Source organism: Lathamus discolor, chromosome 5 (assembly GCF_037157495.1).
Source record: "Lathamus discolor isolate bLatDis1 chromosome 5, bLatDis1.hap1, whole genome shotgun sequence".
In the NCBI taxonomy this organism is placed as follows: domain Eukaryota; kingdom Metazoa; phylum Chordata; class Aves; order Psittaciformes; family Psittacidae; genus Lathamus; species Lathamus discolor.
This window is the reverse complement of record NC_088888.1, coordinates 39848898-39873981: the sequence shown is the minus strand read 5'-3', so window position 1 is coordinate 39873981 and position 25084 is coordinate 39848898. Positions and strand designations below refer to the sequence as shown.

General features: G+C 42.5%; 2 protein-coding genes and 1 long non-coding RNA gene across 3 annotated transcripts in view; 2 read left to right on the top strand and 1 right to left on the bottom strand.

Annotated features, from left to right (window-relative positions):
* Nucleotides 1-2048: 2048 nt before the first annotated feature.
* MAS1 (MAS1 proto-oncogene, G protein-coupled receptor) lies at nucleotides 2049-3038 on the top strand. Its single transcript, XM_065679081.1, has one exon. It carries the CDS (start codon nucleotides 2049-2051, stop codon nucleotides 3036-3038), a length of 990 nt encoding a protein of 329 aa, XP_065535153.1.
* An 8202-nt stretch (nucleotides 3039-11240) lies between these two features.
* LOC136014295 (uncharacterized) lies at nucleotides 11241-15021 on the bottom strand. The gene is made up of 3 exons (XR_010612614.1): nucleotides 14889-15021; nucleotides 13446-13565; nucleotides 11241-11620 (listed from the first exon to the last, which is right to left on the bottom strand). It is a non-coding gene; the product is annotated as an uncharacterized LOC136014295 (long non-coding RNA).
* Nucleotides 15022-15372: 351 nt separating this feature from the next.
* The window catches only part of IGF2R (insulin like growth factor 2 receptor), a 57550-nt gene continuing 47838 nt past the window's right edge, over nucleotides 15373-25084 (top strand). Inside the window, 2 exon segments of the mRNA XM_065680468.1 lie at nucleotides 15373-15560; nucleotides 23957-24090. Coding sequence (XP_065536540.1) covers nucleotides 15409-15560; nucleotides 23957-24090 — 286 coding nt within the window. The 5' untranslated portion in view covers nucleotides 15373-15408.

Here is a 25084-nt window from a genome sequence, read left to right as displayed (position 1 = left end):
ACTCCCAGGCTTTCAGCTAGATGATTTGCCAGTTACTGAGTGATGCCATTTGAAGCACAGCCTCAGATGATGAGCCTGGGGCCCTTTATTTGGCATGCCTCAGACATTTGGAGCAATGGGAGAGCTGCACACTTCTTTTTGAGTCATGGTCAGAGTCGCTATTTGCTCCTGCTCTTACCAAAGGCAAATGGTTGGAGAAGGTAAACTTCAGCTTCTTCAAGGAAGTTCTTCACCAACTTCAGGGAAATCTGAACAGACCATGGATGAACCTGGAAGGCGAGGATTCATTCCATTCTCATCTCTGAATGCTCTCATGTGGGAATGACCTTAGTAAGTCCAGAATTTCTTCTTCTTTGTTTTGCTCTTCGGAGAGAAATGCTCTATTTATATAATGATATGAATCAAGAATTTTCTTGAGTCTTTTCATACTGAGTCTTTCCTTCATACTTGAGTCTTCTAATCATTTTATTCCTTTTGAATTAATTTTAACTCGAAGTAGATAGCTTCTCCTCTCCTTCTCTTTTCGAAGCTTTACTACACTTCCATCAGCAGAGTGTTTGAGTACCTTCTCTCTGCAGTTTTTGCAGAACACCGCTTGTGAGAGGCTTGCCACTCATTCTGGTCACTGCATTTACTTATTACATTCATGCTCACTGCTCTACCACATTTCCCAGCTATACGTTGTTTGCTCCCTCTGACTGTGTCTGAGACAGTGGCATGGTCAACATGCACGTGGGATAATCAGTAACATTTTACTCCAGGTTTAAATGCCAGCAAGCCCTGAGGCTTCATAGGCTGTTTACTGAATGCTGTTTTTCAGACTGTGATATCTTGTCTTAAGAAGCTGCTTTGAACCCAGGCCTCATGAAAGAATATTTATGACTGGGGTGAATGGCTCTGTTTAAATAATCATTGCAAAAGTTGCCCCAGTAAAACTTCTTTACCTTGCATTTGATGTTCTTAACTGCTCAAGGATGTGGGCAAATTCTCATTATGGCGTTTAATGAACAAGGCTGCTTATATGGATGAATCAACCAAGTCAGCTTGATGACTGTCAACGGTTAGTCCCTGTTAACATCAGTAAATCAGCAAGGGTCCTGAATGTGACTCTATCACCACAGGGGCAGCCAGGAACTTAACAGGGAAGGGAGCATGAAATATTCATATGAAAAACAACTGAAGCAACTGCTGCTAGTTCTCTGTTATGTATTAAAAGGAGACATACAAAAGGATAACTTGTTCCATAACTCAGCAAAACAACAGTTAAAACCATTACAACAATGGAAGGGAACCTGAGCAACTACTTCTCTTTGTGATGGATTGGATTCATAATGTTTGCAGGATATTTGAAGTTGTGATAAGTATTCAGAGTGTGTAAACGTGGTTAAATTATGTTATGCTGTGATATACGTGGCATTCTGCATTCCCTCCACCTCTGTACTAGGAGGGAATGCAACTCTGAGTAACTGAGTATTATTTTTACTTAATTAAAACCCTTCCTGGAAAAATCATGTTGGTATCAATTTTTTTTTTTTTTTTAAACCAAAAAACTTATGAGGCAAATTCACTTGAAATATGCATTTAACTTAAAATTTATATCATTAGCTTCAACGGGAGCTGAATAGACCTGTTTCGCAGCAATCCAGGCCTCTAAGAAGAACCACCAATGCTATCTGTGGCCACTATATCACGAAAGGTTGCAATGTGATGGACACATTGCTTGTCTGATTGCTCTTTAAGAGTATCTGTTTAGCTGTGGTTTAGCACTCATATGCTGAACCCCATTGAGAAGAAAGCTCAGGATTTCTGCTAGTATGATGGGCTTAGCACTCTTTAACATTGCCAAGAGTAGTTGAACTGGGTTTCAGCTAGCATCAGTATATGAAAGCTGGTTTTCCTTTTGCTAAGGCTTTCAGATATGACCAGAAATTGTGGGTCCACAAAATAGAAAGAAAAGGGGGAGGGGAGGAGCACAACAATGCTCACAGTATATTTTTATACATATTTACAGAAGGAAGATCTGTGCTATCCAAACTTGACCTTTCCTCATGGATGAGTCAAACATAACGTTTCATCCCAGCGAAGGCACAGAGAACATCTCAATGCACAGAAACATTTCTACACAGGAAAGGGTCTGGGAGATATTGACCCCACTTTGGGTAATTATGATCATCTCCTTCCTGGGTTTTTGTGAAAATGGAATTGTCCTCTGGTGCCTCTGCTTCCAGATCAAAAGAAACCCATTCACTGCGTACATCACACACCTGTCCATTGCTGATATCTCCTTACTGCTTTGTACCTTTGTTCTGTCAATTGAGTACATTGCTGGTTTTGGATTTGCGTACGGTTTTTACTATTACATAACCACCACACTATCTATTGTCTTCCTTCTTGGATACAATACTGGTCTCTATCTCCTGACAGCCATCAGTATTGAGAGGTGTCTGTCTATTGTTTACCCCATCTGGTACCGATGCCACCGGTCACAGCACCAATCGGCAATTGTGTGTGCAATTCTGTGGACTCTCTCTTTTCTGATGACAGTAGCTGAATACCTAACATGCAAAGATGATTCAACAAAGGAACAATTCGACGATGGCAACCACTGCCAAGCACTGCTCATCTTCACATGGATCCTGACTTTCATGATCTTCATTCCTCTAATGATTCTGTCCAGCCTCATCTTAGTTATCAGGATTCATCGTAACTCCCTGAGACCTCATTCGTCAAAGCTCTACATCATCATTGTGGCCACAGTCATTGTCTTCCTCATCTTCGCCATGCCTATGAGGCTGTTGTATCTTCTGAATTACCATCACTGGTCGTCTTTGCTCAGCCAGCAGAACCACGTCACCATTGTTCTCTCCACTGTTAACAGTAGCATCAACCCCCTTGTTTACTTCTTCGTAGGAAGCAGCAAGAAGAAGAGGTTCAAGGAGAGCCTCAAAGTGGTTCTTAGTAGAGCACTTGCTGATGGGTTGCGGCCGAGAAGCCAGGAAGTTGGCATGAGTTTGGATATAGCTGAAACAATTTTCTAAAGCTTAGGGGGGAAACTTTAGGGACAAATAATTGGATGTGGAAGGTTTAAAAAACCACTGCAAAACTAAAAGTACTTTTCTTCCACAGAATGTAAAATGCAGTGGTGAAACAGTACTGCTATCTTTGCTGGCTGAGCAATGGAAAAATATGGGCTAGAATAAAGATAACTTTTATTTGTATTTTCTTAATTATTCAAACACATGCTACATCCTGATGTGACTATGTCAGTCAAAGATACCACAGTGGAAAAGAGACAGGCCAACAGAGAATATATAAAAAGGACACAGAAATATGTTATAAATAGTGTGACATTTATACAAGCACTGAGCACCCATAAATGCTATTGAAGTCATCACGGCCCGTGTGTATTCACGTTTTTGAAAGTCAAACCCACTAAACGCAGGATTCATGTTACATACTGGGATTTAGTTTTAATGGTTTCCAGTTTGTTTAAGTGCGCAAAAGAGCTGCTCCCTGGGGGAAACAGAGGAAAAAATCCACGTATGGGAGTAAGTCTCCATACATACCCAAAAACATACGGTGCAGCTTTGGTCTATCAAGACCTTTAAGTATATATTAAATCATCAAGTTCCTCTGTGGTTAAGAGGCTATGCTGCGTAATCTCCAGCAACATCAGCATTTCTCTGGGTCCTTGGATAATTTGGTACCTTGCACACAGGACTAGCTGGCAACATAGGGATGTTGTCAACTCACAGAGGGCTTTTGCCTTAATTAGGAAGGGTGGGGCTGGCTTATCCTCAAAATGTCAGCGTTCCTGTCGGTTTAGTTATTCAAGGAGTCTATGAGAAAGTCAGTCCCAACACTTGCTGTCCCAGGCACGCACTTAGAATTTAGCTGTTCTCTGGAGAATATATATTCCCTGTGTGGTCTTTGTGTTTTGTAACAATCAGTTTTGGATAAACATTAAAAAAGAAAGGTGCCTCACAAAAGACAGGACTGGGGCTACACCCCAGCCACACGAATCCAGCTGACTGCCTCCTTCAGCTGTATGCTAAGGTACTGGCGTAGGTGTTTTGTGGAGTTTAATTTCCAGGGCCACTTGCCCAACTATAGCCAAGCTGCAGAGTACAGAGGAAGACAATAGCAAGGAAGGGATTGGGCTAGGTCAGGTTTATGACACAGACAGAATATGGGAGGTCTGGGCAGTCAGAGAGCTGTGGCACTTTGAGACGTCTGGGAGATGCGTTTGCTTCTGGCCCCCATGGAGCTCCAAATTCAGCAGGAACTAAGACCTCTTGCCACAGGCAGAAGCAGCATCTTCAGCTTCCCGCCAAGTTTCCATTGGCACACTTAATAGCTAACTGGGGAAAGAAAAATACAACCTTCCCCTCCTTTGTTGAAAGATTGCCAGTCCTGCAATAAGGAAGAGGTAGGTTAAGACTGAGGACTGGATGGGAATTCACATAGAGAAGAGATCTCAGAAGGATAAATATTCCTTGTACACATGTGCCTCTTTCTCTTTACATCAAAATGTTGCTGTGTAATTGCAGAAAAGACTTGGGAAAAGGAAGAGGTTACCCTTCTGTCTTCCTAATTCCCTCACTCCATTGAAACTTTTATCTGTGACAGCCCTTCTACTTGTCCCGGTTTTTGTCTTTGAAACTCCAGTCCCAGGCTAGTCACATCTACTCATTCAGGTGGTAGATGAGTGCAATCTGCTGCTCTCTTAGGACAGTGATCTGCTGTATTTGAATTACAAATCAGCAGAGCAGCTCCCAGGGCAGGATGCTGCAAGCAGGTCTGTGGACACCCTGGGAGCGTCAGGCGGAGTGATTGTGTGTGATGTCTACATACATGTGGCATCTGTGTACATGCACCTGCTGGGGACTGGGGGACTGTCAGGGAATTTGTCAACAGTAATACATGCCATAAACTTTTAGGGTAGATGTAGCCCAGAGAAAAAAACCACTCTTCTCTAAAGCCATTCCTTACCCTTACCTCAAGACACTTTACGATAACCACATGGACAACCAGAGAGGAACAATGTTTCAGGAAGCATGGTCAAAACATGCTTCCACTCTAACCATGTGTGTAACCCAATCCTTGCAAAGTGATTCAGGTGAGACAAGGCATATTATTTATAGTGCTTAAACATACCCAGACTGTTATGACACGTTTGGGTTAAGGATCACTATGCATCCAGCCAGGGCAGTAGATCTGAAGAGGCAGTAACATGCAGCAGGGCAATCTGGATGCATGCAAACTGAATAGGTGCTCTAGGACTTTTAGCTTCTTACCCCTTTTCCCCTGTGTCTGGCCATGCCCTGAAATGTTTCAGAATTTGGACAACTGTCCATAGATCAGTTCACAGAGCAGACAAAATTAACATTCAGCATGAGATGAACATCCAGAAGGATGAATAAGAATGAACAGCTAGCAGCTGAAAGAAATGATTAATGTTTCCCAGTCCACAGATAAAAATATATTAGGGATGTTCTTTCTTCTTTATAACAGTACCTGATGACTCTTCTCTGTGCAGACAAGCTGCAGTACACGGGGAACTGATAAGCACATTATCCCATGATTAAAAAAAAAAGGAACACAGGAAAATGTGATACTTCATTCGTTGCACAAAACCAATGTGATTCTCCAGCAGCCTGCATTTTTAAAAGTTGTCTGCATCTGTGGGAGAGAGTGAAATAACCCTGTGCAGATCAGATGATGTTAATAAGTACTTTGCAGTGGTGCAGGACAGGAAAGCTTGTCTTGAAGGTAATGTACTAGCAACAGAGTATTTGGTAACTGTCAGTGGATTCTCTTCAACAGATACATCTGACCTACACTGGAAGCCATACAACAGTTCTTTAACAGTGCTTCACAGCTTAATTAAATGTTTCCTGAAAATATCCTCCTTTAAGTTCTTTAGAGCTGCTACTCCTAGATCTTTTAATGTCCCTAATTCTTTATTGGAAAAAACACAACATGAACAGTCTGCTCCGACCAGCCTATCTGTGCCACCTGTGATTTAACAGATTTCTGTTGTACCTCCTAATTGCTGTTTTATCTTCAGCTTCTTTCTTTAAAAAAACCCCCAAACTCCTCACTGTCTAGACATTATGTGCAATTGTCCTCAAATTTGTTACTCCTGTCCAAATCTGTATGTATTACAGCAGCTACTGCTCAGCAGTATTTTGACAGTGGCATTTTGAACCAGGTCCTATATGCTACCTAGTCAAGCCAGGGGATATTTTTTCTCCTCACCAGCCCCTGTGCCAGCTGCTCTGTGGGGAGTCACTGACTACCTGAAATAGTCACCTTGGCCACACACTCTGACATGACAGTCACTTTACTATGGGGCAGCCCCTGCCTCGCATTACTGCCCTGGCCTCTGCCTGCACAGCCTCTCTGACCTCCCTCAGCACCTTTGCTTGGAAGTCAGTGATACAGAAAATAAGTTTTTCTTATTCCAACTGGAATTTTAGTCAATAGTTTGAAATTTAGACTAACATGTTCATTTTTTATGGTAGTTTTTATCCTAAACTTTCTTTAATTTGTCGTAATTATTCCACCACTAACACCTTCTACTTATCTTTCCTCTATAGTTTGTTAGTATTTCATGGTCACTCTGAAGGATTGTCCTCAAGGGAATGGGAACTAGATTCTTACTTAGATTCTATCATTGTAGCACTACTAAGCAAGAAGTGACACTAAGAAACTGATTGTGGTTTGGTATTTTGGGGTTTTTTTGGGTTTTTTCTCTTTTTCTTTATAGCTGCTGTATCTGGAATAGGAGTAACTTTAAGTATTTATTGATCCCATTAAAAATTTGTGACAAATACGGGCCTTGACAATTGTATATTATAGCAAACAAATAGTAATTTGAATAATAAAAGTACTTTTATGTCTAAAGAGTCCACATACAGATGTAAAACTTTTAACAGCTATGTGCAGAAGATAGAGTGAACACCCTGGTGTCACTGTTCTATCTCAGAAGAAAAAAACGTTACCTTAAATGCATTGGAGGAAGGTGCTTTATGTTCTATGTTGTCTTTGGTCTATCTGAATTTATTTTTTGACTCAAAAGAGTGTCATATGTGTTTCAGATATAACTTTTTTATATTATTTATAGGAAAAAAAGTTCTCTTTATGGCAAATGAAGATTTTCAGATGAACACACACTCCAATCTCACTGAAGATACTCAATTGCATAATATAAGGATGTGTAATTATTTTGGTGAAAATAAATATATGCAAATAGAAATTTTTGTTTTGGTTAATTTTGGTTTTTTTTTCCCCTGGGCTTGGCCTGGAAGGGACCACGACACCAGGGGACAGGCTGGGCCAGCCAGGCCAGTGTCAGAGCAACAAACAGCTGAGCTTCTCTGTAAATATAGCTTTACTCACTAACTACATTAGCAGATCTCTTTTGGTTCATTTATTTGTTATATCTTTTTGAGCACAATACTGGCCCCTGTTTCTTAGCTGTCTTCAGTGTTGAGAAACTTTTCTCTCCCAAAGCATCATACAGCCACTGCGTATGCCATCCTGTGGTTTCTCCCTTGCTTAATCTCTATAGCAGAAGACTTTAAGCCTTCAGCACAACTGTTTTAAGCCCTTGGACACTCACAGCGAAATATATGCCATGCATCTCTCATCTTTCAATCCAAGACAAGTTTTCTACTGTGTACTCCACTCATACTTCACTCCAGCTTGATCCTTAGCATAAGATTTGCAAACTCTGCAGAGGCTGCATGCCTCCTATGCTGTCTACTCAGAGTCATTGCAGCCATTACTGTCTTCTCTTGGCCATGCTCATGAGATCGTGCACCTCATGTAGCACGAGGATAACAAAACACCACCAAGAGGATTGAACAAGCTTTCAGTACTGCTGCCCACCATCAAACACAGTGTTAGTCTCCTCATTAGTGCTTTGTGTGGAGCAGGAAGAAGAAAAGATGCAGAAAATTCCTCCAAGTAGCTTTACCAAAAGCTTAAAATATGAGTTAGTGCTACCACATCAGAAAGCACCAGCTCCAACAGTACCTGTTTCAGAGCTCATGCTGTGATGCTTAAGTGCACATTAGAACACTTTGAAGGTGAAAGTTAAGGCAAATAACATACAGAGAAAACTATTTTCTCTCTTGTGTGGCATCAACCTTCCATCCTATTTTGGGAGAGAATATACCTGGTATTTCCTAGTATTACTTTACTTCAGCTGCGAAGGAAATGACAATCTCAAAATATCAGTATTAACCACTAATATATTTTCCACCACAGTTTTTATTCACTTCAGTAAGGGTGAACTGTAAGATTTTTCTTCCCTGTGATAACACTTATTCTGTCTTTAAATTTCATGTCAGTAAATAAGATACTGCCAGAAAACTCTTCAAGACAGTTGTCATTTCATGTCAATCTGATGCATATTCCTTAGCACATTCACTGTCATATTTACTTGTGTTCTATTCATTTAACTCTGGTTCTGACTGAAAAAAAGGGTAAGGAAAATCTGGAATTATTTCCACTGACTCAAGTTCATGTATTACAGATTCAAAACAATGTAGTTTGGAGATCTCTTTCTTGTCTGATGATCTACGTGTGCAATCTATTACTATAATATAATGTGAATCTTTAACTGAACCATTTATACAATATTGTTATTTGGCATTAATCTTGTAATGGCTTAACTGGGCCTTCATGTGCATATACACTGCTACGGATATTTATTTTTCTCTACCCCATCTCCTTCAGCAACTTGTGAATATAAACCGTACAGGGACATGTGGTATCTATTATTAAACAACCAAATTGCTACTTTTCTGCTAAATGATGTTCTATGTAAGTAACTTGATTTCTTATTCTTCTACTTCAGATATCTTAAAATGTTTTACAGACAAATGTAATGGAAATAAAATGCTTATCTGGAAGATTTTTAATATCAGCCTAAACATATTTATGAATGTGGCTACGAAAATAAATGTCTATACATGAACAGAATACATAAATATATTATAGCAAGACAAGGTGATAGAAGAATCAACTGAATAAAGTATACCACACATTTTAGTCCTCCACAAATAGCACATTACGCAAGAAATGTCTTGCATTGCTTCTTTCCCATGACAGGAACATGAAGAAAGAAAATTTAGGTTGAGCCTTGCTGCTTTAAACAAAACTGATTCGGTATGAAGTTTGCTAATTTTCAAGTCTGATGCTGAAGAAGGGATTTTCATTTTGGTGTTCTTCAGTTACAAGAGAAAGAAGTCACACTACACAGAGCCAGGAAAAATGAAGCAGAACAGGCATCTATCAGCTACCTTGAGACAAGCAAGATGGAAGAGAGGACAACTTATAGCCATACAGAGAACTAATGAACTAGTCAAAGTAACTGTTGAATTAGAAAAAGTTGCTTATTGTCTCAGCATAAAAATTGTACTTGTTAGAGCAGTAAGTCTTCCAGATTTAAGAAGTTGGGTTTATTCACTTCAGCTCCACAAGAGATACCTGCAGGTTTTTGCCATGGCAAGTGGTTTTTACATATCTTGTATTAGCTTGCACTTCCCACAGCAGAGGAACCACAACTGTTTTCAGCTACTGCAGGTGAGGGAGCAGGAGGCTATCTTTTTCCATTATCACATTCTTCTGCGCTGAGCTACAATTTACATTTAGATAATCATGTTACAGATGAGGTCCCGGATGCAGGAAAAAGAAACACTTCATCTCCAGAAGTTAAAAAGTGATTGGAAAAGTGGAATTACTGGAAAGTAAAACATGACAGATTATCATATTTGGAAAGAGATGGTGATATTGTTGGAGTACATGGTTAATATCAACAGGTAACAGCCTGGGAGGTTGCTGACAAATATAAGTCAGGAGGAGAAGAGAGGGAACTGCCAGAAAATAATTCTGAGATAACAAATACATGTGGAAATATTTTCATTTCCAAAGCCTGCCTTATAAGGGGGGGCTGCGTTTGCTACCATCATACTTACATCTGCTCGTCTGACAGAATGCTCTCTAGGAACACAGCGGGGTCAGCAAGAGCAGGTTCATGTTGCATGCCATCCCAGTATTGGCATAATACACAGAACCAAAGGATGACAGCTAGCTCAAAGACGGCTGTCAACAAGAGACCACAGAGACAAAAGCTCCTATGAGGACAGACTAAAGTGTGAAGACTGACACTGAAATAAAAGAGCCCAGGACTGGGTAACAAGGTTTAAGACACTGAAGAATCTTTCACTCTGGTAAGGTGCTTTGAGGTTAAATCATTTGTGGTATATTTCTAGTAGGTCCTTCAAATGAAACAAGACTAGCAGAGAAGTCAGATCACATTCCTCCCACATAAAAAAAAACTTGTGCTAGTGAAAATTCATTGACTACCAGTGAAAATACCATTGGTTTGCTCTGGTGATTTGTATTTTGAGTTCTTGTTCTACTTGGTGTATGCTCACCAAGTAACCTTGGCCCTAGCTGGTGAATCAGGTCCTTCATCATTATAAAATACCAAGTTCTGACTCAACCACAGTCAAAAGCTGTGAAAACTAGAAAACCCATGTTCTAATCTTCCTAGCCACAGTACAAAGCAGTGCCCTTTTCAGCACACACACTGAGTACAGCCTGTAAGAGCTTTCCCAACAAGACAAAGATTTCAAATAACGTCAATGTGTTTAGACAAAGCTGATACTCTTTTACAGTTTCATTGAACGATATCAGCTAGATTAGGAAATGTCATTAACTATCTAACTGCATTGGGAAGCCTAAACATAAGTCTACCAAACAAGGCCATCAGGCACTGTTTTCCTCAAAAGTCTTATTTTACATTGTTATGAAGCAGGATAACTCATAATAACAAATCAGGAGATAAACTCAAGGGCTTGCTTGTGAAAAGTGCTAGAAAGAAAGAGGGAAGAGCAGAAGCAGAACAGAAATGGGAGGAAAAGGAGTCAAAAGACTTAAGAGAAATGACAAAAGACTGAACAAGCAGCAAAAAGAATAAGGACCATTCAGAAATAATGGCAATGGGTGTAAGATTGAGAAGACTAAAGTTTAGGTGTAGCGAGCAAAAAAAAAAAAAAGGAAAAGAAGAGAGAACCACCCGGTGAGCAGTGTCTCTGCGCTTTCTGAAGAACAGTGCAGATCCATGGAACAGCCATATGAAATTCTCATAAAGCATGAAACCAATTATTTTATTATAGCATAGTTTACAGACAGCTGGAAATAAACTGTCCAAACCTCCCTGGAGAAAGAATTTCCCACAATCAAATATAAAACCAGCTCTGGATTCTGAAAGCATTTTTGTTCCTATTTATTGAAAACACAGAGATTAGATATGAATTGTAAAGGGAACTGAGACAATAACAGTAGAAACGAGCTGCCACTCAGCCAGGCTGTACTGCAGAAGCTGATTCTGGCCACATGAAGCAAGACTGTGGATCAGATGAACCATGAAATGATGTGACATTTGACACCTGGCAAGCTGCAAGGAAGAATCCTGGAGGACCTATGTATTCACCACCTATGTATGATATCCTGCCTCTGAAAATCATCCATAGCTTGGAAATTTCAGCATGAATCTGTGGTAGACTGGGACTCAATGCAACGTCATTGAGCTGAGCCTCTCCTGAGGAAAAGGAAAAGGTAAGATTATGAGATTACATTTCAGGATATTTTAATGGTATCCTGTTAGCCAAGATGCCGGTAACATTAAACATGGGTGGTAAATATTTCAATTATTACCTATAAATGATACTCAGAATAAAACACTTCTGCCTATTTGCAAAACACAGCTCAGGATACAAAAATGACTGACACATAGCTTATGCATGTAGTCAGCTTTAAACATGGGAGAAACATTGAGAAACAGTAAGTCCCCCAGATTATAAAAGTTAAGGAAAATCTATAGGAAATGGAACCAGTTGGAGGATTGGAATCTGAATGCACAGGATTGGAATCAGAAAACTATGTTATAACTATTTAAAAATTATCTGTACTTACATTGTATATTTCAGTATTTCTGCATTTCCATGCTATCCTTGCTGTGTTGCAAGTCTGATTCATTGTTAGGTCGATGCATTTGTGTATTAGTACCACAGAGGAAAGTAGAATTTCTTTTCTAACCAGAATTTTTTAACTTGATGGTTCATTTTCTTTCTTTCTTGTGAGGTAGCTGTTCACATACTTTTCTCTACATGCAAAGAAACTGCTCTGAAGCCTCTGAGCTTTGTGCAAACAAAAGGCCTATGCATACAAAGCAGTATGCAGAATGAAGAATGTAACATGTATCAACTTCTCCATTCTTTTGTCAGTAAACAGCTTTGAATTGGCCCTTACCAGATAACTGAAACTAACTGCTTCCACATTGCCAGGCCCTGACACTGCAGATCTTTATATGCATTCTTAATGTTACCAAGGTGAGCAGTCACATTGTCTTCAGTGGAGTCACTCACATGCTTGAAAGTACACAAAGATAATTTCAGGAATAAAGCTCTGCTTGCAGGAACATGGACAGCTAGTAAGATCAGAAGCTACAGTATGCCTGCATGCACTGCTGTCTGCAGTGAATTTCTGGGTCAATACATTTTTAATGGAACTTGGTAAGCAGAGTGAGAATTTACTAGTAAATTTTATGTATCTGCACTGCTCTGGCTAGAGTGAGTGGTGGGGGTACTGCCAGCAGAACAGCAAATTTTAGGAAACAATCACAGCAATAATAGACTCGGTATTAATTTTCTCTACTGCTTTTGTCTTCTTTTGAGCCTCTGAGCTCCTGTCATCAAGCTTGTCTTTACAGTCTGGAGTTTTATAAGCAGACAACAGGGATTCTCAGGTAACCAGATTAAGGAAACCACTGAAGGCTAAAACAGAAGTGGGAGAGCTGGCAGTAATCCATTATATGCTAATGGAAAACTGCCAAGGTAACAGCAGTTACTCAGTCCTTTTCATTAATTTTTTCTTTCTTAGGTTCTGAGGAAAGATAGATTGATTACTGTTTCATGTCACAACACTCTTTCCAGCATAAAGACTGAAGGTCATCCTCTCTCCATCAGCTGAAGACATGGCTATTAGGCTAGGCTGTGATAACTTTAAAAGCTAAGCTGCTATCGCTTAAAAGGCCAACACATGCAGTCCATTTCTTCTTTACCTGTCTCCTCTTCCTCCTCTGCCCCTGTACCAGGATTCATCTCTTCACTAAGCTGCTACAGCTGCTGAGCCAGAAGAAAACTATTCCTTCTTTTTCAGCAGGTCATTTTTTCCTGTTGGACTAGTGAGCTGAATTTTGTTGAGTGGCTTTACACAAGCACCATCACATCTTGTGCAGGCAGATGGGCAGTGGGCAGTGGGGGCCAAGGCTGTGCTTGGTGGTGGGCAGGATTGGTTTGACTTTAGCTATAACTTCTGGCTTCTCAGGTCGGGTGAAATTTCACAGCAGCTAAAGCTGATCTTACCTGGGACTCCTCCCCTGCAGCACCAGTGATGCCTTCCTCTTCCCCTCCCTGAGCTGGTGTAGGTGTTTGTGCACCTATGCAGTGGGCCAAGTATGTCAGGCAACTGGTAGAGCTCAAAACCTACACAGAACAATCAAAATAGTATGTTAGCTTTCAGCCAGATCAGCACCTTTAGCCAGCAAACTGCCCTGCTGCAGAAGGACTAGTGCTACTGAAAAGGGGGAAAGCTGAATATGTAATGGAGAGAAAAGGAGAAAAGGACATGATTATAGCAGCCTGGAACCAGGCTAAACTGCCATAGAGGCCAATCTTCACTGCTGTCTTACTGCTTTGGATGACTGGGAATGGGGCAAGAAAAATAAACTATTTCAGTTGTAGGCCTTTGTGTATCTTTGTGTGATTGACTTTTGGAAAGCATATGTAACTAGTGAAGAATTTCTTCACACAAATAAGACAGCTGTCTGTTTAATGAGTGCAATTTTTTTATTTTCTTTCACTCTCCCCACCTTTATGCCTCTTCCCACTCTCAAAGGTCCTTTTCTTCTTAAATGCTGTTTCATAAAAATTAAATGCTACGTCTCTCTTTTGAACATTAAACACACCAGTAAAAATTTGATAAACCCTGGAAATAATCCATTACACAAGCTCTGGGACATCTGGCTCTTCTCGGCAGTTTATGAGGCAGAGGTAATAGGTTAGCATCTGTTCCACTTCCCTCTGAGGAGGCTGCTGCCTTGTGCAAGCCTTCCCTCCTGCCCCCTGTTTGAAATGGGGGATAATTTCCACACCATGCCAGCTTCCCCACTGTAGTAGTAACTCTTGCAGCCATGTTACCCACCACATTGCTGTCACTGCCTCCTCAGTCACCATCCCTAGTGGGTTTGGTTTTCTGGTCTCAAGGTGGCTGATCTAAAGCTCCCTTCCAGCCCTAACCATTCTGTGATTCTGTCGTTCACAGCACATTTTGAGTAACTTATTTAAAACCCCATTTAACCTTTTCCAAGCAGTGTGTCTCTGACATGACCACTCACAGCACAATTCACAAGGCGAGCCTCTGCACACTTAATACCCCACACAAAAGCCAGCCAGCAGCCAGCACAGCACTGGGCTCTGAGTCTCCCTCCTGACACCACACTGCCAGGCAGGTAGTGTGGTGCCCCTTTTGAGGCTGATGCTCCAGAGTAAGTACCATAGAATCATAGAACCAGCTGGGCGGGAAGAGACTTTGAAGATCATCAGTCCAACTATTACCGCAGGACTGCCAAGTCCACCATTAAACTATGTCATTTAGGTTCTCATCTACACTGTTTCTGAACACTCCCAGGGACAGTAATTCCACCTCTTCCCCGGGCAGCCTGCTCCAAAGCCTGACCACCCGTCTGGTGAAGAAATTGTTCCTAATATCCAATCTAAACCTCCCCTGGCACAGCTTGAGGCCATTACCTCTTGTCCCATCACTTGTGACTTAGGAGAAGAAACCAGCCACCTCCTCACTCCGTACTTCTTTCAGGTAGTGTTTTGCAAGGCTGCCCCGGTGGCAGCGGGTCAGCCCCCACCCCCAGACCAGACCAGACCAGACCAGACCACACCAGGGGGTGCGGAGGGGAAGGCCTCCCTCCTGTTTCCCGTGAGCAGGTAGCATGGGGAGGCCGTAGAGGTGACTTGCGGCCATTACCCCCCGGCGCTGACTGACACGGACTGAGGGGCCGCACCACAGCGCCTGAGGCCGCCCAGCAGGCGCAGACCGGGGTGCGCGTGTATCTGAGCGGGGATTACGACCAATACCCCCACCCGCTCCGCGACCGATAGAGGCGGCACATCATGTGAATGCCGCGCCCGCACATGACGGCGGTCACATGACCGCAGAGTAGGCGGGGTGCGGGGTGTCACATGACGTCCCTCTGGTCGGCGGCGCCGCCTGACGTCCCGGGGCAGCCGCGTCGGCCCGGCCCGGTCTGCGCCCATGGCACTCGCTGTCCCCCGCACGGCGCTGCCGCGGTCCCGCGCCGCCGCGCTCGCCCCGCTCCTCCTCGGCCTTCTGGTGCTGCCCCTGCGGCCGGGGGGAGGCGACGGGGCCGCCGCGGCCCTGAGCGAATCATACCGGGAGCTGTGCAGGTGGGCAGCGGCCGGTGGGGCGGGAAGGGACAGGCGGCAGCTGGAGGGGCCTTCCCTCGGGGAAGGGGTAGAACAGGCGGGGTGCGAGGCGAGGGGGCTCCTCTGGTGCCCGTGCTCGCTCCCTCTCTCCCTGGGGCCGCGTGTGAGCGAGCGGAGTGTGCGGGAGCTCAGCCCGGGGCGGGCCCGGACCCGGACCCGGACCCCGCGGCGGCCTGAGCAGGGCTTTTGGTCACCCGTTCTTGTGAGGGTCAGGCCGGGAGGCGCTGAGGGAAGCTCCTCGGTGCGTGTGCCCAGGCTGGAGACCAAGGTTAGCGAAGGTGCATGAGCCTCTCCGGAGGGTGGGCGGGCTGAGGGTGTTCCTGTGGGGGGACCTCACTGTGGGAGCATCCACAGATACAGGAGGTTTGAGGGTGAGAAGGTGAGCAGCCTGGTCTAGTGCGAGGTGTCCCTGGCCACGGCAGGGGGTTGGAACTGAATGGTCTTTAAGGCTCCTTCCAACCCAAAGCATTCTATAAGAATTGCTGTGTTCAAGTCACCTGTGGTCAGGAGGGCTGGGTTATGTCACTGTATTCGTTCTAATGTTAAATAACCCAAAGTGGCTTGGCTGGGGTGTTACTTGACTGTTATCTCCTTACTAAGGATATGGCCAAATGTCATTATTTATGGGTACGTTAAGAAAACTTCGAGAAATGAGGACTGCTGTATTGAAATGGCGCTGTTCTTCATGTTTTGGCATGTTCCGACTTGGAATGCAGCCATGAATCTAGCCTGGCCAACAGTATCTTGCTAGTCTTTGTTTCTTCATTATTTAGCTAGACTATGCAGTGGGACTTCCAGGAGCACATTATCTCAGTCAACAGCTAGCACTAAGGCTGGGTCACTGGAGCCAATGGGCTCTCCTTCTGCAGTCGGGTGTGATACTGTTAAATTATTAAAAGGAAAAAGTAGATTTGCTTGCAAGATTAATCCAAGTGGGTGGCAGAAAGTGGTTTTGTCAGGTGACCACCCTAATTGTAGGATCTAGACAGAAGTAAGAAACTATTGCGTGGCTTATGGAGGGAATTTTAACTCATCTGACTCTAATGATTAAAACAAAACCAAAGTATCTTACCCTAAATGCCTTGATTATCAAGCGGTTTCTATTTTGAGAATAGCCTTGTGTTCTGTCAATGTCTGTCTTGGTTTTGTTGCATGTCTGTGACAGGAGGAATATTTGGTAGTGCCACTGAGAGACATGTAGTCTCTTTTTTGGATGCTGATTAATTAAGCTAGTTTCCTTTTGCTACTGGCAAGAGAAAAATTTTGACTCAATAGCATAATTGGCAGCTTTTCTTTTAAGATGCAGTGTTTCAAAAGCATGCACTTGCTGTCGTGCCATGGTGAGAAAAACTGCTTTGAAAGGATTATGCCTAGTAATCTGGAATGGGTAGAGGCAAGAACTTGCAGACTGACCGGTAGGAGGACCCCATGGAGATTGGTGGTGAAGTGTCATCTCAGGCACAGTTACTGAGAAGGAAAGTTACCAAGTGAGGGATGATGCAGTCAGGTCATGCAAATGCTTATACTATTGGCTGATGTCTGAGACAAAAGGTACAATGTGGGTGTGCAGGACAAATGCCTGACCAACCTATTTGTACTGCCTTAAGGTTTTGATTGGTTTTACAACAGTTAAGAAAACAGCATCCTGACTTTATTTAGTGTGGCACAGTAGGGCTGGTGAAGCTGCAGCAGCTTCTGTCTGGTGCGCGAATGTCAAAAGGCAGGAAAGGAAGGGAAATGTTGAGGACTAGAAGAAACACTGACTCTCCTTTAAGTAAGAGTAGAGTGATACCCAGGTTAGAAAAACTGTTATGCAGAAAGAAAGGTGACACTTTAGTCATTAGTTATTTAGTGATTTCATTGATGTTTGTGTAGCCTTACTGCTGGTGTGCTTGGACACTGGAGAAAGAAGAAAAGCTTTAATTCTCTGAAACTTTGTCAAACGTCATGGTTTGCAGTGACTGGTTTCAACATGCTTTCTCCTTTGTTCGTGTGTGCTCTGACAGCTGACTGTGCTGTCGTGTGACTTGCAGTTGGAATTCACTTTGTGTCTTCTGTGTGGAGGTGTCTCCAGGGTTGCTGCAGTGTGATCACCTGGGAAAGAATACAGGGAACTGGTTGGATATAGGAAGCCACTAGCCGGTTTTGTCTCTCCCTGTTCTTCCTTCGTCCCCTTACATCTTTCATATGACAACACAGGAGAAACGCATTCTGAAGTTAATCTTGTGATCTGCTCTCTAAATTCGTTACTTTAAATACAAAATAAAGCTTGACAGTTTGGTTTCACCTTCCATGTAATATCAGAGAAGCTACTGTAAAGCTTTCTTTCACCTCTAAAGATAATTTCAGGAAATGTTTCCAGTGTGATGGCAGAGCAGCAAATGCAAACTGTCTCCTCTGGCTGCTTTTTTGCCTAATCTGACCTATCCTGGATGTAAGACCATTTGATGACAGGTAATGTTTTTGCCCCCTTTCAAGGACAGGAGTTGGTGCATAACTTGTATGACTTTTAGGCTTTTGAGTGGAAGGGAAACTCCTTAAACTGGTGTACATCACAGGATTGCTGTTATGCAGAATTCCTAATTCTGGGCTGTAAGTCAAGTCTACTTATCACTTAATGTTGTAGTTTTTCGTAACTCAACTCCTACAGTTGACTGTATATTCAAATACTAACTTTTCAGCCTTTGTTATGAAACCACAAGTGTGCTCATGTGTGCTGAAAGGGAACCCTGAGTTTAGTGTTCAGCTTAGTCTCAGTGAAGAAATGTGCGCTGAATACAGAGAGGTGACCCTTAGGTGAACTTGCGCAGCTCTGTTAAGTGCTTTCACGTATTTAAGTGGGAGATGTCATAAATAAGTCATTACTGGACCTATTTGCATATGTGCATGGTTGCTTCACATGCCTGGGAAGCTGCCATTATAATGGTTTGAATATGATTTCTCGGCACATGAGCTTCCTATAGCTCTTATATACTTGAACTTCGAATTGCTATCGCTTTCTTAAGCATTCTGTAAAATGATGTAGTAGATGTGGTTTAGAGCGTAGAATGAAAGACCATATGTATTTCGGCTGGAGAAGAACAGCTTGTGGTCTAACTGTAAGGCTGTTGTATGTTATGCATATGAAAGAAAACTTGCCTGAAGACATCCAGCATGTGTGATGGTTGGAGAGGGTGACAGGTGAGATAAAACAGAGCTAAGCATGAGTAGGGATGTGTTAAAAAGTTCCTGAAGCACATCAACAGCTGTGTACCTTCTGCCATTCAAGCTCTTATTTTCTGTGAGGAGAACTTGCTTTGACATAGGAGTTTATTTTCTGTATGTATTTGTGATAAAATGTTAGCCGCATCTAATAGTGATTACTGTGGCAAGTAGTGGATCTGAGCTGGTACCTTTAAATTTGAAGTGCTCATCTTGGAAAGTGTTTCTGAGCTTGTCTACCTAAGATCATTCTGATTGAACCTGCTCATAAAGAGCTTTAGAATCTAGTTTAATCTCTGCGGTGTTCTGATAGCTGAGGAGCTGCTGGGCACAAATTGTGTGGGTATATCATTGCATATGGATGCGCTTTCCAGCTCTGGTTTTAGGTTGCCTTGTCTCTGCCACTTTGGCTGTGTAAAACCCCTTCAGCAAACCAGCGGCTTCAGTGCATCTCCCCAGAAAGCAAAGGCATGTTTCCTTATAAACACACTTCACAGCTGTTTGGAGCAGGGTGTGCTCTTCTTCCTAGCAGTCATCCCTTGGGTAAGAGTTTGAGAATCAAAAACTTGAACATGAGAATGATAGCAGTAGTCTTTCTGGTGCTCTACTGCATTTGAAGAGGTTCGCTAGTGCTCAGACCTCAAAGTGGCTCTTGCGTGGGGACGCATGTACTGAGACAGCTGTTAGACATCTGCATCTTGTCTGGCTTCTGTGTCTGAACTACTGATTTGCAAGGTAAATGAGACTTACCTTTTCCTTTCTGATATTGTTTTGTCCATGAGCTGCTGCTTTGCTGTGTCAAAAAAAAAAAAAAAAGGCAAATGCCTCTTGATCTTACAACTTGCAACTGAAAAATAATCTTCTTTTTCATGCTTTAGTGTCTTAAAAACAAAGCTAGGTGTGTGGAAAGGCTGACATGCAGGCAAGGTTATTCCCAGTAACTTGTTTGGACCTTAATTGCACAACTGCTTTGGACGGTGGCCTGGGTTGTCACTGCCTCCAGGTCGGGATCCTCCCTCGCTGCCTGGTGTATGGCCAGAAACCCATGTGAACCAGAGCAGGACCTGGCCAGGCTCAGTCCCCTCTCCATACACAAGCACAGGCACCTGTTGTTTTTGCTAAGTTAATTTTGAGTGAGGGCAGTCCCTGCATCCAGCTTGTTTTGGGTGCTGGGGCCAGCAACATGCAGGGGAGGAGAGCCTGCCCTTGGAGGGATGAACACGGGTGTGTTTCAGGCCTCCTGTCTGTGGCACAGTCCGCAGTTGGGCTTATCTGGAAACTGGCATCATGTTGCGGTCTCAGCAGAAGCAACTTCTTGCCAGTTTTAATCAAGGCAGATGCTGTGTTTGAGCAAAACTGAACTGCACCAGAAAAGGTTGCTTGAATGGTGTTAGCTGCGAGGCAGCAGCTGTATTGAGCCCCCTGGATAGAGGGTGCATCTGCATCACCCTCGCCGGCCCACCCCCTGCCATGACCAAGGCTGTTGCTTTTTAAAACTGTTGGTATAACAGCTCCTTAAACTAGCTCAGCTGCATTGAATCTGGGATAGCTTAAGCCCTTCAAATAAGGTAACTTCAGCTGGCCCTTGTGAGGGGGTCATTACATGACACATCACCGCTGGTGGATATTAGTGCTGAGAAGCTGGAGGAAGCCAGTCCATGTGGCTAAGCCATGGTCAGGATGGGAGATATGATTGCCAATGGATTGTTTCCATTGCAGGATGCAGTGGAGAGGTTGGTTTGCATCTTACTGGAAAGTAGAGCACATGCAACTTGAAACTATTCCTAAGCACTGATTTAATGCCAAGAGTCTTACTTGGAAGAGAAATAATTCTTGCTTTTACTGTGAAAATGTATTTTGCATATCTCTCTGATGAGGATGATCAGCTGCCTAGGCTACATCCAGCCTGCTGTTACTCCCAGTGAATAAACCCTGCCCTGCTCCTCCCACCTATTTAGAAAACAAAAGTCCCTTGAACTTCCTTGAAAGTCATACTACCCTGAAACTGCATTTAGATCTTCATTTTTGTGTGCCACTGAATTTGTGGTTTGGAAAATGATTAAATCTAGGATTTCTTATTTCGTTTTGAAGGACTTCTCAGCCTTCCCTGTCCAGAAGCCTGTTCTCTAAGCTGCTGGTCTTGTTTATCTTTTGCTTCTGATATGTGAGTGAATTGACTTCGAAGATGTTGATTCCTTTGTTTCATAACTGGGAAGACAAACCACTTAATCTCTTACAGAGTGATAATTCTGTTGTGTGAAGGGCTTACGTTCTCTTTCAGTTCACAGGCAGACTTTAACTTGCAAGTTCACTAAAAAAATTAAAAAACTACAAAACCAGACTGAAGAACACTCTAGCTTAATCAAAAATTTCGTGCCTTAATACTGGTGTATGTTACTTGTTTGTTGTCTTCCAAAACCAGTAAAAAAAATGCTGGAGCCTTTGGGATTTTTTCAGTGCAATGCTGAATTTCTGGGGCTTCATTGTGAAGAAACTGTATTTTGATTGAAATGGAGGTAAAAAACTGGCTGTAGTCTTAATTTCTTGCGGTTTTCAGAGCCCTTGAAGGTAGAGTTTGGTGATTCTAACTACTTCTGTGTGTTGTCAAGATTTCTTCCATGGCTGACCTTCAGTTATTCTGTACTGTGACTTAATTATCATCCTGCATCAGGATTGTCTTTATCCACTTCAGAAATGCGAGAAACTAGCTCGGAGAACTAGTTGGTATGATTGTAAGATGTCAGCTTTACCTACGTTAGGAGGAAAGAATAATAGCAAGTATGTGTCTAGGATTGAGATGGAGTTCTTAAATCTGATTAAGTGTAATTTTACTGGTGTTTTGGGTGTGATTCAGTACCTTGTAAATTATTTTTTTTGAGCCTTATGTTATTGTAATTGAGCCTTATATTATTATACTTGAGCCTTTATATTCCAATATAATTAGGATATAAAGATTTTACTTTTTTCAGTTTGTAGAGAGAACTCTTTTGTAGTTGTCCTTAACTTGTTCCAGCCATTAGCAGACTGAAATTAATACCTGCTGTAGTACAGGGTAGCCGAGAACCCTGTGCTCAGTAATTAAGTGGAAAAGTATGTGGTATCTTACTGCTGGCTCTTTGATTAGGGGTGGGGTGCATTGGATTTGAGACAAGTTCTTGGAGGATAAAAATCTAGAGTAAAGTAGCTGAATTGCTCTTGCCCCTTCCTCACTCAAGGACTGGGCTTCAAAGTGGAACAAGAATGGGTTCTTCTCCTGGGGGGATGTGGGATATGATAATGTTAAGAGGTGCAACACCTATGTGCTAGAGGTTAAGGCAAACAAACCTTATGGGTGAAGCTTCTGGTCAGCTTCTAATTTCTTGGTATCTGAGAGGGGCCAGTTGAGCACTCTTGCTGGATTCAGTGCTAATCTTTGGATTAAGACAAATGCTTCTATGGGTCAGATACGTGCATTAAACCGTGTGTGAGTTGTAAATAATGGGTATACACAATAAGTCACTGTGCTCTCCTCAGTTTTCGATTACGATGACTCTATTAAATCCTACTGAAGTTTTCCCTTGGGATATAGGGGAATCTGGGGAATCTCTTATGTTGCAAAAATCAGTAGTGTCTGGAGGATGCAGGCTGCAGGCTCAGAGGGGATGTAGCTGAGCCAAGCTGACAGCAAATGTTTACTGAGCTGTGCCTTTTTAGCAGAGCTTGGCTTGAGCACTGTGCTAGTAAGGCAGGCTGTCTAAAAAGCTCCTGACTCCAAACTAGCTGATCTGGCCCTGCCTCAAAACTGGGTGTTGCTGTGTCATGCAGCTGACCACATTTCCCTGCAGTCGTAGTGCCTGTTAGGAGGGAAGCAAATCTTTGCTCTACTTCTGAACTACATTGCATGTATTTTTTTTCTTCCATTACTCTGATTTATTCCCCACTGTATTTAACCAGAGCTTCATGTTCATTTAGCAGTTTTTAGACTGCTGACTTTGATAATGGCTGTAGCTGGCTCTTGTGATCTTTGACTGAGTCTTTTGTGAATAGCTCTGCTTGCTTTCCAGCTTCTGACATCACCCTTCAGAAACTGTCCTTTCAGTATTGAGATATATATATATAAAATGCATAAAGGTACAGCTAGGCCTTAATAGGCATTAATAGCATCTTTCAGTCTGAATATTGCGAGAATCTCAACCCCAACTTTTACCCTGAAGCTAGGTGGCCCTGCTGCTGGCAGCCAGGATGAGACTGGCTGTTCTGTTCCACTTAGACTTGGCACTTCTGCCACTGTTACTGTGTATTGCTAAAGTGCAGTAGTATGTAGCCCGCAAAGACATCTGAGGAATTTCAGGCTCTCAAAGAGAAAGGTTCATCTTGTCAGTGTTCTTCACACAGATTGGACAGGGAAGAATGGGTGGTTGGGTATTGTCCTAATTTTAACTGGAATAATTTTTTTTCCTAGTAGGTGGTACAGTGCTGTGTTTTGCTTTTAGTCTGAGAATAATGTTGCTACCATGTGGATGTTTTAGCTGCTGCTCAGTAGCTCTTACTCTGATCAAGGACTTTTCAGTCTCTCATCCTCTGCTGGTGAGGAGGGGCACAAGAAGCCGGTGGGAGCAGAGGCAGGATGCCTGACCCAAACTAGTTCCATACCACAGCATATCATGCATGTATATGAACTGGGGGGGTCTGGCCAGGAGGGGCTGATTGCTGCTGGGGGTTAGCCTGGGTGTTGGTGAGGGTATTGTGCATCACTTGTGTTTATTGAGGGTTTTTTTTTTGGGTTTTTTTTTGTTATTATTATTATTATTTTTATCTTATTTCAGATATTAAACTGTTCTTAACTCAACCCAAGAGTTTTACATTTTCCTGATTCTTCTCCCTATCCCACTGGGGAGGGGAATGAAGAGGGAAGTGAGCAAGTGGCTGCATGGCTGCCAGCTCGGGCTAAACCATAACAGATGTTCTGTAAAATGGACCCGATATATGCTCCTCAAGTGGTTAAATCTGTTTTGTTCTGGGCCTTGACACAATAACTATTATTTCTGGTATTTATGACACATGAAACTTGAGTTAGTGGTGCTTTTAACTTTGTAAGTTGGTTATTTCAGCAGCTGGTGTCTAGAGGGTGGCAGTGCAGACAATATGAATACTGACAAGCTTGTTTTTCTTTTCAGTTACACATGGGAAGCAATTGATGCAGACAGAAATGTGCTTTATAAAATAAACCTCTGTTCTGGTGTTGAAGAGTGTGGAAGATCAAGTGCAGTCTGTGCATATAACATCAATAAGAGCACCTATCTGTCTGTAGGTAAGTAAACAAGTGTATTTCTTCGTAAGTAGTTCAGTCATGTTAATGGATGGTCTTGTAACTACTGCAGGCTTTGACATGTTAGCAAAGATTTTTTGTATTTGTTCTTCTCAGGACAGTGTAAAACTTTTTTCTGTTATAGTTTTTCTGGGGAGATACGGGAAAGCGCAATGTGATTGTAGATAATCACTTCATAGGACAGTGAAACTTATCTTACTCTCTAGTTAACTGTAATCTAGTGTGAAACTATGCAAGCAGAAGTGTGTCTACCCATGGCAGGATATGCACTGTGCACAGCCTTGTTCGAAGATTGATACTAAACACGGGCTAAAGCTTGAGTTACAGTTCTAAACTGTACCACAACCTAGCCTAATGTAACATCAGCTCTTTATTCAGTCAGATTACTCTCTGTAATGCAATCTTGGAGTATTGCGAAGTTTCTGGGATGTCACCTTTAAGTTGTTACACACAGAAAGGAAGTCAATTACATGCAGTATTCTGTTTCAGTTACACCTGTCAAACCTGGTGGCTGCTTCAGTAGTTCACAGATGTCCTTGGTATTCTGAGGAGTGGTGGACTTCTGTATGCTGCTCTAAATATGAAACTGGCATATCTCTGTACATGTGCTCGCGCATGGTTTCATCAGTCAGAAGCATCGTGTGTTCTGAACAGTATTTGTGTGCTTATTTTCATGGATATTTGTCACTTTCAAGGTTGCTTCTGTGCTTCAGCTAATGAAACAACAATATATGAATACTGATGGAGAAGTTTTCTGATCACTAACTGTTAATTTCTAATATAATAAAGCAGTAGCTTTCTAAAGAGCAGTATCTCTTCAGACTGCCTCTTAGTACCTGCAGATCTGAATTTAACATGCTTGCCAATCTTGCCTTCCATTGGCAGACAGCTCTTATGAGAAGCTGAGTCTCCAGTAAAAATGCTTGAGCTTGAACTGCTAGAAGGTGATGAAGAGGAAGATGATTCTTGCCTGTAT

What these genes read in the sequence shown, in the direction of transcription:
- MAS1 (XM_065679081.1), top strand. Translation starts at nt 2,049, where the DNA reads ATGGATGAGTCAAACATAACGTTTCATCCCAGCGAAGGCACAGAGAAC.